The sequence below is a fragment of the Pollachius pollachius genome, assembly GCF_949987615.1.
Source record: "Pollachius pollachius genome assembly, chromosome: 2".
NCBI classification, from domain to species: Eukaryota; Metazoa; Chordata; class Actinopteri; order Gadiformes; family Gadidae; genus Pollachius; species Pollachius pollachius.
This window is the reverse complement of record NC_136935.1, coordinates 26,567,005-26,581,059: the sequence shown is the minus strand read 5'-3', so window position 1 is coordinate 26,581,059 and position 14,055 is coordinate 26,567,005. Positions and strand designations below refer to the sequence as shown.

The 14,055-nt window shown below is 39.3% G+C and overlaps 1 protein-coding gene across 1 annotated transcript in view; it reads right to left on the bottom strand.

Moving 5' to 3' along the window:
* The window catches only part of LOC307091868 (dolichyl-diphosphooligosaccharide--protein glycosyltransferase subunit TUSC3), a 105,560-nt gene that overhangs the window by 46,787 nt on the left and 44,718 nt on the right, over positions 1-14,055 (bottom strand). Inside the window, exon 2 of the mRNA XM_079758704.1 lies at positions 1,056-1,225. Within this exon, the coding sequence (XP_079614830.1) occupies positions 1,056-1,225 (170 nt within the window). The remainder of the gene's footprint in view (positions 1-1,055; positions 1,226-14,055) is intronic.

The following is a 14,055-nucleotide window of genomic DNA, read 5'->3' as shown; positions in this document are numbered from 1 at the left end:
ATGAGAATAACTTTACAATACGATCACTAATAGGATCACTCAGTCTGAAGCTGCAAACGTACACTAGCATGAGTTCAGAGATATATCAGCATGACTCCTACCGGCATTGGGATAATTTCAATATTTATATATATATTCAAAAAATTCACAACACATCTGGCAGGGTTCCTCTCTGTTTCTATGACACTTGGCGGTTTGGGAACCAGAAAGTCGTTATTTGTGGTGCTTCATGTCATGAAAAACGGCAGTATGTAGATGTTGCTATCCCAGCGTTTGCGGGTTATGAGTGAAACAGCTGTTGAAGCGTTGAATGGCTGTTGTTGGTTGCTTACTCAGCCACAGAGCGCTCCACACTTCTAATAGAGTAAACGCTCCATAATCCAATTGGAAGTCATTGCTGAGTGTCGTTTTTTTATTTTCAGCCCAAAGCACACATTCAGACCCACCCATTTAAAACAGTTACACCAAATTTCACCCTGCCTAGTGCCCTACCATAACAAGGATTATATACAGTCAGCACAAAACAACTATGGAGAGGGATTTCAGAAACCACATATACGCCTTTGAATGATTTCCTTAATGAATCAAAATACGATTGTTTCACAAGGAACATAAACCAGGTATGGTTACACCATTCCATTTCCTTCTTGTGTGTATGTGTGTGTATGTGTATGTGTGTGTCTGGGTGTGTTTGGGTATGCATGTGTGTTTGCATATGTGTGTGTCCGTGTGTGTGTTAATTTGTGTGTCTGTGTGTGTGTACGCGTGGGTTCGTGTGTGGATATGTGCGTGTGAGTGTTGATTTGTGAGTGTGTGTGTGTGCCAGTTAATTGTGAGTGTGTTAATTTGTGAGTGAATGAGTGAGTGAGTGGGTGAATAAGTGAGTTAATTTGTGTGTGTGTGTATGTGTGTGTTGATTTGTACGTGTGTCTATTCATCTGTGAGTGTGTGTGTTCATTTTTACGTGTGTGTGTAATAAGTATATGTGTATGTGAGTGTGTGTGTGGATTTTTGTGTGTGTCTGTTGATTTGGGTGCGTTGTGTTTTGTGTGTACCTGCAGACGGAGCACTGCCTTTGCGGCTGTAGGGCGGTGAACATCACGATGACCGAGTAGTTTCTGGGTGGTGCCTTGACGAAGCGCCGGAACTTGTCTCCGTTCATGCGGACCACAGAGCGCCTGGAGGACCACTCCATCAGCTGCTCCACCTTCTCCGACAGCAGGTTCTGAGGGAACACAGCAGAGGATGAGATCAGTTATCAGAAGGTATTTACATCGCTGTGGTCGGTTTGGTATCTGAGAGAAACACATGAGAAGAAGACAAGAAAACATTGTGATAAGTCATCTGTCAACATCAGTCAGTAGTAGCTTTGAGAAATTAAAAGTAAACTGATGCTGCTAGTGTGTTCATGCTTTACATGAACACACTAGTCAAGGTCAAGGGATGCAGGAGCACACAGCTATGCAGGGGCGTGTCGTTGATGATTACATCCACTCAGGCTTCAGGTCAGAAAAACACAGCGTATAAGGTAAAGAACACCTACACACAAAGCCTGGTGATCTCAAAATATAGGTTACGTAGGAAGGTGTGTGTGTGTTTGTAGGTGTGTCTGTGTGTGTGCATTTATGAGGAAACATTCTTTACTCGCATGATTGTGGTGTGGGACACATGCATGCATTTGCGTGTCCATCAAATAAATACAATTTTCTTCTTATTTCTACTACCTCCTAATGTATTCTCCATTTCACTCCTCTATAGTTAATATATTATCTTCTCTTCGCTTTTCCTCTTCCTTCGTCCCTTCTTCAACACACACACACACACACACACACACACACACACACACACACACACACACACACACACACACACACACACACACACACACACACACACACACACACACACACACATACATACATTGCTCTACCGGATCCCTGTAGGGGGTTGTATTATTCTTTTCATAAAGATATTGATATCAACACAGGGGAATGCCCCAGTGTGACCTCTGACGCAGAATCTGTCTCTGCGTCTCCCAGACATTCCCTCCCCCCTGTTTTCCCTTGGAAAGCCATATAACGGACAAAATAATCCACCCACCCCCCGCCCGACGGATGGGCTTCTTCAGCCATCAGGACACATTCACTTTACAGATCTTTAAAGCACTTCGGAAACATTGATTGCCCCTGTTGCTCTGCCCCACTGCGGTTTGCAACTTAAAAGATAAAATGTTTACTACTGCCTGGAACCGCCTGCTGTTAACAAACACAGACCGTTTTAAGACCAGACTAAGACCAGACTGAGACCAGTGTAATATGGGAATAAATCTGTCTCATCTGATTTTGAATATAAAAAGCCATTGAATTTTAAGCACTGAATATTTATGCATTTAAATAACGGATCTGAATTTTTTGCCGCCGAATTTAACTCTTTCAATTTTCAACAAATAATTTTCACCGTTATTTTTCAATGTTCACAAATTCCAAATTTAAAATTCAACTTTAAAAAATTCAATATGCAAAATTCAGATGCTAAATTTAATGTATGAAACTAAAGATAAAAATGTTTTCCAAGTCCCAAATTTCAACATGCCAAATTCAGCTGCAAAATTCAATATGTGAAATTCAGTGTTAACATCCGGGGACCCAAGGAAGAGATTTCGATCCTAGATGCTAGATTGCGGTCAAGCAAGGAGAGCGAGACGGAATAAGAGCATCACTCATTGGATACCCGTCCGACTCTGATGCGGGAATTTTAGCCATGTCCAGCGGCAACGGCTATTACACTGAATTCCACTGTTGCACAATTAATTCAACATGCACGAGTTTGAAATGTAGACAGGCATGAAGTCGTTCACGTGCGGAAAAATGCACGGAACAAATGTGACATCTGTACCATCATCGATCACTCGGAAGGGGTGCATTCGTTTTGTGACACCGGGCAATAGCATGTTGAGTGGCTGAGGCAAATGCCTGATATTCCATGATATGGCATAACGAGAGCGCAACGAGCGTGCAGAGCCGACAGTATTGCACACTGAGTGGCATTATACATGATACGAGAGCGGCTCTGTGCTCTCGTTGCACAGTGGACAGCGGGCTTCAGATCGCCCCAGAATCACACCAAACCTAGGAAAGGGACCTCGGGCTGAGCGATTTGGCCTACAAAACCCTGATTATTGATTTTAATCATTTTTTTTTCTATGAATGATTAATATATAAATATTTTTTAAGTTTGGATTTTATTTGAACAATAAAAATGATTAATAAAAGCAAAATACATAAAAAACATCTCCCACTCTGCTGCGTGTCTCAGTTTAAGATGCTGGGATTAATATATTTTGCTGCTGCTTTTGGTTGCAACAGACTTTGGCAACCAATATTTTTGTCCTAAACCATGAATTCAAATTACGATTAAAAATTAAATTAATCGCCCAGCTTGCCGCAAATTTGTGGCCCAATAAATGGGGCACTTAATCCACTACAATTACCCTTAAGCTGCATGCAAATCCACCCAAGTCTATCACACAAACTTCACATACAGGTTCATCGTTTATTTGATAACTGATGTAAAAAACAACAACTGTGCATTATAATAAAAAAACATAAATAAAACATAATATCCCTCCCCCCCTCACCTTGTTATTAAATGTGCTTAATAAATAAATTTGATTTGATTTGATTAGCATTTTACAGACCCATACAATGGATAGGGCGTTTAGTACGGTCTAACACCGTTGCTTCTTTCCCCATAAGATACAGTCAGTGTTTAATTACGTTGATTTACCTTTGAGCATTACCTATTAATGGCTACAGTGTAAAATGCTGTTTAGAATTAACGTTTGTATCAAGAAAGAAAGACCCATCATCACAGCTGTTGCTGTTTGACATGGCTAAAACCTGTGTTGCACAAGCCATCCCGGATCAGAGTCGGGTATCCAACGAGTGACGCTCTAATTGCTGCTCACTCTCCTTGCTTGACCGTGATCTAGCATCTAGGATTGATTGTTCTTACATGGTTCGGTGGATGTTAACACTGAATTTCATACAATGAATTTTGCAGTTGAATTTGGGGATGCGGAAAATATATAAGTTGAATTTTATACATTTAATTTTGCATCTGGATTTTGCATGTTGAATTTTTTAACATTGAATATTAGGTTTTGAATTTGAAAAAAATTGAAAAATAAAGGTGAAAACTATTTGTTGAAAATTTAAAGAGTTAAATTTAGAGGCAAACAATTCAGACACGTTATTTCAAAGCATAAATATTCAATGCTTAAAATTCAATTGCTTTTTATTTGCCAAATCCGATGAGACAGATATACTTCCATAGACTAACACCAGACTAAACAAGACTAGAACCAGACTAACACCAGAATGACACCAGACTAAGACCAGGCTGAGACCAGACTAACATCATACTGAGTCCAGACTGAGACCAGACTAAGACAAAGCGGTGCTGTGCAAGACCCCTGGAGAGGCTGAAACGTTTCTCCAGGAATTGCAATGAATACCTGAATGACAGACTGCTTCTGTCTTGCTTAAGGTAGTCTACTATTTAAAAAAACATAACCAACAAATATTTTTGATGATGTTCATTAGCCTGTAGTAGCGCAATTGAAATTTATTTTGCTGATTATGAAGGGTCAGATAATTTGGGAATGTTATATGATTTCTTCTCAGACCAGAATATTGAGACACTTTTTTTTATCATATTCTTTTAAGCCTATAGCCTAGGGCTGGCCTAAAATTAATCCTGTAGCTGATAAATATAAGCCTACTTGTCTCTTTAATTTGTCTAGGCCTGTCACCCATGAATGAAATGTACTGAGAGTAGACTATTTATCAACTTTGATAAACACTGATAAACATTACTCTGTTCTTTATTTTGTTTATGCAGCTTCATATTGAGGACTAACCTACTGTTACCAATGAGTGTAATGTATTTAGCCTAGGCTTATCAACTTTTCTTTTCTCATTTTGCTATAGCCTATATACTGTCTCATAATGAGGTCTATACACAGGAATATTATTTTTTTATCATAATTATTTTTTTTTTTTTAAAATAATAATTTTTATTTATTTATTTTTTAATAATGTTTGTTTTTTTTTGGCCACCTGCCCGCGAGCTACCAGTAGCTCGCGATCGATGTGTTGGAGACCCCTGGTCTAAACTTTACTCAACTCATTACTGATCCTACTCCTAAGTCCAAGTCTCTTTTGGACAGGATCTTGGTTACCCACCCAAATAGAATCTCTAAATCTGGTGTATTACCTGATTGTTTTAGTGATTACTCAATTGTTTTTTGTGTTTGGAAAAAAAGACTATCCCGTTTGCCACCTAAAGTTATTAGGATAAGGCAGTGCAAAAAAACTGAAAACAGAGGCTTTTATCCAAGATTTAATAAGCATTAACTGGTCAAGATTTCAAATGATATCTTATGTTGTAACTTCTTTCAATCTGAGGTTCTTGAGGTGATTTGATACATTTATTCAAACAAAAAGATAAGGCCTAGGTCAGATACCATATGACAAAGAACGCCGCTGATTGGTCTGAATATAAGAAATGAAGAAATGCCTGTATAACCAAAACAAGGAATTCTAAATCAAATTACTGAAATTACTTATCTCTGACCCTTTCTCAATGGCCAATGCTCTGAACCAGCACTTTTCCTCAATTTGTTGTTTACAGACATCCAAGCTTTTATATTCTAGCACAACAAATACTGTGAACAATAATCTATTCTCATTCTTAACATTTCATCCCTCTGATGTTCAACAGGCTATCTCAGAAATAAAGTCTTCTAATGGTGCTGACCGTGATGGTCTGGATATTAAGTTTATTAAACTCCCTTCTCACGTCCTAGCATTCCTACTCTGTGACTCATTTAATGTATCACTTTCTACCTGCGTTACTCCATTAAAGTGGAAATTTGCAAAAGTAATTCCATTACGCAAAGGTGGTGACTTGCTCGATGTCAACGATTACAGGTCAATTTCCATAATCAATAATGTAGCAAAGATATTTAAAGAGCTTATTTTTAAGCAACTGTCTAAATATATTACTGATCTCTCCCTCTTGACTCCGAATCAATCTGGATTCTGATCTGATCACTCTACAACATCATATCATTTACCAATTGGTGCTGCACGATTTGGTGAAAAAGTCATATTGCAATTATTGTGGACAATATTGCGATTTGCGATATAATAAACAAATGGTGTCATGAGTCTACTTGCTTGGTTATCAAGGAAAATGCACACAGATTACTGATAATTTTAAAATGTTTCTTTCTCAACTCAAAAATAAAAATTAAACTAGCATAAAAATTATAAAAACTAAAAAATGTGCACAGTACTGTTCTCAAAATAACAATATTTTACTAAATAAAATAAATAATGAAAAATATATATTTCAAAATAAAGGTATTTCTGCTGTGCAAACTTGTTAGGTTTTCTCAATAGTACAACTAAATAAAATATATAGAATAAATAAGAAAATATATATATGTATTTTTTAAATTAAATCGCAGCCTTTTGCGGTGATACAATCGCAAAGGCTGATATTGCGATTGGATTAATCGTGCAGCACTATTACCAATGATATATTTTTTTGCACAACATAACAACAGGTCTACTGGTGCAATTTTTATTGACCTCACTAAGGTGTTTGACATAGTCAACCATTATGTTCTTCTTGACAAACTTTATGTTATTGTTCTTTCCAAATTAGATGTTCTTTGGTTTAACTCATATCTTCGTTACAGTCGTCAAAGTGTGTCTGTCAATTCTGCTCTCTCCCAGCCCAGAATAATTGAAACGGGTGTCCCGCAGGGTTCTTCCTTGGGGCCTCTTTTATTTTCCATCTTTACAAATGATCTCCCACAAATTTGCTCAGACTTTCAGATTCATCTATATGCAGATGATACAGTTATTTATACATCTAAAAACGACATACCTGAAATTCAGTCCACACTCAGTAATCACTTGTAATGCACTATTAAAATGCTTTAATAAAGTGTACTTGAATTTCACTTCATTAGAAGTGTATTTAAGTATACTTCCATAAAGTTCACTTTAATGCAAGTTCATTTTAAGCTGTATTTCCGTGTACTTAGAAAAAGTATACTAAGTTGCAAATACTTAAAGTCATAATTTAGTGTACTTTAGTGTGCTTTATTGAAGTGTACTTAATTTTCACTTCATTAGAATTGGATTCAAGTATACTTAGATAAAGTTGATTTTAAGCTGTATTCCAGTGAGAAAGTATACAAAATTGCAAATACTTCTAGTGGTAAGTTACTGTAATAATTTAATTTAGCTAAAAGTGTATTGTAGAACACTTGAATAGTACTTTATTGAAAATTTTAAGTTGTTATTTAGTTCATCTATGCGTTCAGATCGCTATGAATTATGGGGAAAACATTTTCCCGACGTCAGAAAGGTCTCGTCTCATGACGTCATAACTTCTCATGACGCTCTGATGCCTCTGATGACTTCCTTTTGGCGACTGGGGCCATATTTTGATAACTAAGAGTTGCCCAGTTGGTGACGTATTGTTAACTAGTGACTTGCATCAACATGGCGGAACATGAACGTTTTACTCAATATAAAAGAATCAACCATCATATCGCATACTTTACTATTGATTGACGTCATAACCGTCTGTTGGCATCGACTTTGATCAGTTTTAAACGTTGTGCACTGGTAAACCAGCTCTAGATAAGGGCAACACAGGTGAAAAAATATCATACTACAACTACACTTTTGAAAGGATGTACTAAGTACACTTATAGCATGTAACTGAATTTTGTACTAATTTCGTCGCATTCAAGTATACCACAATGTACTAAGGTATACCTTAAGTACTACTATAGATGTACTTCAGTATACTTTAAGTGTAAATAGTATGCTAAAATGGCATAACTTTTGACAACCTTTAAGTGTACTTAAGTAAACCAGTGAAAAGTATGATTTCTAGCATTCGAAACACACTTGCAGTACAATTGCATTATACCACCAGTGTGTTTGAAATATAATTAAGAAGGTATTACAGTTCAATTGATAGTAGTATGTAAGTCAATTTTGAACACACTATTATCATACCTCTGTCATATTTCAAATTAAATTCAAATACACTTTCTGACTATATTTAGTACTTTTAAAGTGTTCCATTTTGTTAATAAAAATGTATTCAAATGTATTTAAAGTACATTTATATCACAATTTCAGCATCAAAGGCATGTACTTTTAGTATAACGTTTTCATACTATAATGTAGAGTGGAAGTGTATATGAAGTAATTTATCACTGGTTATACTACAGAATAGAAATGTATTTTTATGTATGTCAGGTTCAGAACAACTATTTAACATTATGGTACAGGTTCTGTAGGGCTGGGTATTGGTACTAAGGTATCGACCAAAAAAACCCAGTATCAAGTAGCATCAAAATTTCTCCGTTCAAACAATACCTGCATTCTATACTTCTTTAATGACTTTCAATTCTTTTTGATGATTTTGTGCGCAGTCAATCACCGCAACGTTCTTCGATTTAATGCGGCGTGATTGGCCCATTACTGCAGCAGCTACAACCCATATAGTCTGTGGTTAGGTTGAGCCGCGTTGCGTGTCTGACGGAGTAAGCTGTTCAGTGGGCCAAGACGCAACGCCACCAAGGCGTTCAAAAGTATGACTACACTACACGCATGTAGTGTCTGAAGAAATGCAGGAGGATTATAATGCTTCCGTTTATAATCCCATGTAATTCGAGCTACATGAATCAAGCACCTCATTGAGCATGGAGGTACCGAAAAGGTAGACGCTGTACCGTGTTCGCAAGGCCAAGATGGACCAGTGTCTCCTCAAGAGGACGAATCGTCCATTACTTCAGGTAAGATAAACGGTTACAAGCCTCACTAGTCTACTTTAGTGTGTTAACCTTTTTATTTAAACAGGGTTAGGTGTGTGCTAGGTTTCACAATCTAACTTTACCTCATTAGCAGCCCTGCAGTAGTGGCCCCAGATATAACTGACCACTGAGTGCATTGGTTAGGGTTAGGGTTATACTGACGGTAGCTTTAGCTTCAGTAGCAACTCTGACCATGCTGACAATTGGTTACTGATGGTTAGTTTAGCCTCAGTAGCAGCTCTAACCATGTTGAGGGCATTGGTTACTGACCGGTATCTTCAGCTTCAGTAGCAGCTCACCGTGTTTGGTTAATGCTTTTGCTATGCTTTTGGAAAGCTTGCTATAATACTTATTAGAATATGCTACACGCAAACCTCCTAAGATGGCGCAATTTGATTTGTTCCCTATCAAACTCTGGATATTGTTTTCAGAGAGTGGCGGTTGTCTCGTCACGCTAATAAAACAAACCGCTGATTAAAACAAATAATCCCGGCAAAAAGTGTTATCTTGTTTATTTTTGGAGTGTGAATAATCGTTAAACATTCGTTACGTACCGATCCCTTAAATAGACTAACGTAAGCACCAAGCATTAAGATGATCTTAGTGCTTCAGTACCTAGCTCTGGATTAATCTTAATCATGACAGTAGATCAGTGGCGATGAATACGTTTACAGATAACCTGGTGAACAAATATTACACTTTAACTATACTTTTGAAAGGATAGGGTTAGGGGTTAAGTACACTTTTAGTATGTTATTGTATTTTGTACTAATTTCGTCAAATTCAAGTATGCCAAAATTTACTAAAGTACACCTTAAGAACTACTATAGAAGTACTTCAGTATATAGTATCCAAGTGTAAATAGTATGCTAAAATGGCACAACCAGTGAAAACTATTATTCTTAGCATTTGAAATCATCGCAGTACAATTGCATAATATCGCCAGTGTGTTTGAAATATATATAAAAAGGGATTAGTGTATTTCGAATGCTAGAAATCATACTTTTCACTGGTGTACTTCAGTACACTTAAAGGGTGTCAAAAGTTGTGCCATTTTAGCATACTATTTACAATTGGAGTATACTGAAGTATATCTATAGTACTACTTTAGGTATACCTTAGTATATTTTGGTATACTTGATGCAACAAAATTAGTACAGAATACAGTTACATAGCAACAGTGTTCTTAGTACATCCTTTCAAAAGTGTAGTTGAAGTATAATATTTTTTCACCTGGGTCATCCTATAGCCTAAGATATACGGACCATCTTTTCTTTTTGTTCCACGAATAGCCAAAGAAATCGTGAACAGAGCCTTATAATGTAAAGCCCCTTCTACTTGGAATGGCTTACCTAGGTCTCTTAGAGCCATTTCCTCTTTTCACCAGTTTAAGCGGTCTCTCCTTAATCATGTGCATAGAAGCTGCAATTATTTTCCTCCTGCTTGATTATTATTTGTATTTTTTTTGTTTCTTTCCTTTTCTGTATCTATGTGTACATGAATGACCCTAACTATTTTCTAATAACTAATGGTTGGTATGGGGAGGATATGGGTGGTTTTGGTGTGAGGGAGCGCTTTTGTCTGACTGTATGTTTGTAATGTATGTGAGGTCCCCTCAAAAACAAGATGGTTCATCTCAAGGAGTTTCCTCTGAATAAAATTGAAATAATCCCAAAGGGCGTTTTACCTGATGATTGTGTGTGTGTGTGTGTGTGTGTGTGTGTGTGTGTGTGTGTGTGTGTGTGTGTGTGTGTGTGTGTGTGTGTGTGTGTGTGTGTGTGAAAAATTCTTGCCATTCCTGTGGGCTCAGAAACATCAAATACATGACTCCTGTTGCTAACTATATGGAGGTTGAACGTGTTTGATTTGGGTGCTCCCTACCTTATTTCAGTGTTGTATGTTATAAGTTATATCTCCACTTGACATTGACACTGACACTGACATTTCATCCAGTCCTTTAGCAGCTCCTCGCCCAGGACTTCCAGGCTCAGAGCTACAGTGCTCTCCTGTCCGACTATCCGCCCATCCAAAGGCTAGCACCCCCAACCTGCCACCTCACCTCAAACACGTTAGGCGTTCCTTTTTTTTCTTTTTTTGTGCATTTTTATGCTTTATTTTTTTATTTATTTTTTAAAGTGAGATAGACAGGAAGGCATGGGAGATATAGAGCGGAAGACATGCAGCAAAGCACCACAGGCAGGAATCAAACCCTGGTCGCTGCGATCAGGACTAAGCCTTAATTTTACACACACTCTACCCGGTAAAACCACCTGGTGATAATCAGTCAATATGAACTTCATGTGAGGAACAAGTGGCGGTGTGCGTAGGACTGACGGAGGCTTCTGAATCACCATCCTCACATTGGACTGATATTAATGCCCTTCTCTGCTGGGCATCCCTCTCCAACAATTGTAACGCCCTCTCCAACATGTGTGACGCTCTCTCCAACACGTGTTATGCTCTCTCTAACGCGTGTAGCACTCTCTCCAACACGTGTTATGCTCTCTCTAATGCGTGTAGCACTCTCTCCAACACGCGTAGCGCTCTCTCCAACACGTGTTATGCTCTCTCTAACGCGTGTAGCACTCTCTCCAACACGCGTAGCGCTCTCTCCAACACGCGCTCCCTCCAACACGTGTAACACTCTCTCCAACACGTGTAACGCTCTCTCCAACATGTGTGACGCTCTCTCCAACATGTGTGACGCTCTCTCCAACATGTGTGACGCTCTCTCCAACACGTGTAACGCTCTCTCCAACACGTGTGACGCTCTCTCCAACATGTGTGACGCCCTCTCCAACATGTGTGACGCTCTCTCCAACATGTGTGACGCTCTCTCCAACATGTGTGACACTCTCTCCCTAGGGGGCATCTCAAGCCCATGCTTGGTCACTCCTCCCGCATCTCTCGCTCCGTTGCTTTCTCTAGCATCTCCCACACCTTATTCTCTCTTCAGCTCTCACCCTTTTGTTTTTCGCCTCTCCCCTCCATCCGTTCATTCCTCATTCGACATTTCTCTCTCCCCCATCCCTCTTTATCTGCATTTCTTCAGCAACAGAGGATGAATCAAAGCTTAATTATTTAGTATATTAACTTTTAACCAGCGCAGCGTACATAAAGAATGCAGCGTGCGCACACACACACATCAGGAGACTAACGAAATGACACATCTGACAATTAAATCCAAATTTTGAGGACCCGGATCGATTGAGAATTTTTTTTGCCATACAAACTAATTTGGTTCTAATTAATTTGCATTTATTTAGGCATGTTCACAGGGTAGGCTTAGACCCTGGTGGATCGATACTGAGAACTAGTAGCATTCCACCTCACATTAACCATCGAATCCCACCTCCACACACCCACGACTGGCGCCTTGCTCAAGGACAGGGGTATGAGGGCCACAGCCACAATGTAGCTGAGGGATGACCTGTGCAACCTCATGACACACACACACACACATACACACACACACACACACACACACACACACACACACACACACACACACAGTAACAACAAGTAAACCCAGACCAGGCCTCTGACTGTTAAAACTATTTATTTCCTCCTCCAGTAAGCACAGATGGAAGGAGGGAGGGAGGGAGGGAGAGAGAGAGGGAGGTGTGAAGAGAGAAAGCGCAATACTAGTGGTCTATCAATATGTTTTGCTCACCCACCTCTCTGCTTCTCCATCTATATAATAATCCTGTTGCTCCCACTAGCTAGTTTTGGAACACACACACACACAACACACACACACACACAATTGATAAATGAAACATGGCAAAACAAGAACAGCTCAGTAAAAGTATTTTCTTCTAACAAAAACCATGGTAAAGTGCTACAAGCAGTGTAAAAAAAAGATTAAATCGAAGAGCGAGAGAGTGATAGAGAGATAGAGAGAGAGTGATAGAGAGAGAGTGATGGAGAGAGCTAGAGAGGGAGTGATGGAGAGAGATAGAGAGAGAGTGATGGAGAGAGCGTGATAGAGATAGCAGCAGAGAGGAGCCTGATTGGTTAAAGGTCCACGCCTGATGAATCTAGGATTTGATACTGTGGATTAACAATGATTTTAACCTTATGACTTTAACAGTGAGTTGTGAGGCATTGAACTTGAGCATGGTCAAATTTATTTTTAGGAATTATGTTGTCATGTTGTGGTTGTGTGTTTTAGCCTTGAAATAAGATACAGTTATGAAGTGAAGATTAATAAATTACACACATAACAGTGCAGTCAACTGTAATACCAAAATCCATAAAGCCTGAAGTAAAGAAAAGGATCAGGTATAAGGATGAGAAGCCGAGGCAGGAGAGAAGGCTGGCAGCAGCCCAGCAGGGGGTGCCTCCCAGCTCCGGACCGCCGTCCAAGGCCCTCATACAAAGTGGCTATCCCCCTTGTTCTGGGACAGCCTCCAACTGAATAATAGAGAACACATTATTCTGCTTTGGGTACTGTGTCTGTTAAAACACAGCAAGCGGGCCCTAATGAGCAATGCTAATTGCACTCCGATAAGTCTTATTTGTACCGGGGTGGGTGTTTTTGTGTGCAGGTGAGCATGTGGACACTAAAGTCTTGTGCAACGCCAGAGCTCCCACCACAGGTCTGAGAGCCTGAGTAGGAGGCAGGAGGCCTTTACTCGCCAGGAGAAGAGGCTTCATTCAGCATAACTTGAATTGTTTTCTCACTCTCTGCACAACTCAAGGTCCTCGGATAGATGAATTCAAGGGAAAGTTAGTTTGCTCCAGGAGGACATGTGGGTAATCTGAGGTCTAAAACCCCACCTGAGGTCTAAAACCCCACCTTTACGGTGTCACCCTCCTCCAACCTTTTCTCTCGTTTAATGCTGGCTGTTAAAGAGTCAAGGTGTGGCTTACTACTGCTGCTCATAGCCTTTTTAACAGCATCACAACTTGGCCATGGATTGGAAATAGACATAACCACACACCAATCTTTGCAACTTTCCCAGAGATAAAAAGGTTTTGCACATCATTACACATCACAATCCCAGTTGTGTCTAGCGTCCGGCAGGCAGCAGGAAGACATTCAGCTCTGTTCAGTTCTCGCAGATAAGCTCCTTCCAGACCCGACTGCTCCTTACATCCGTTTGGATGAGCCAATCGCTTCTTCTCCCCCAATGTGGTTA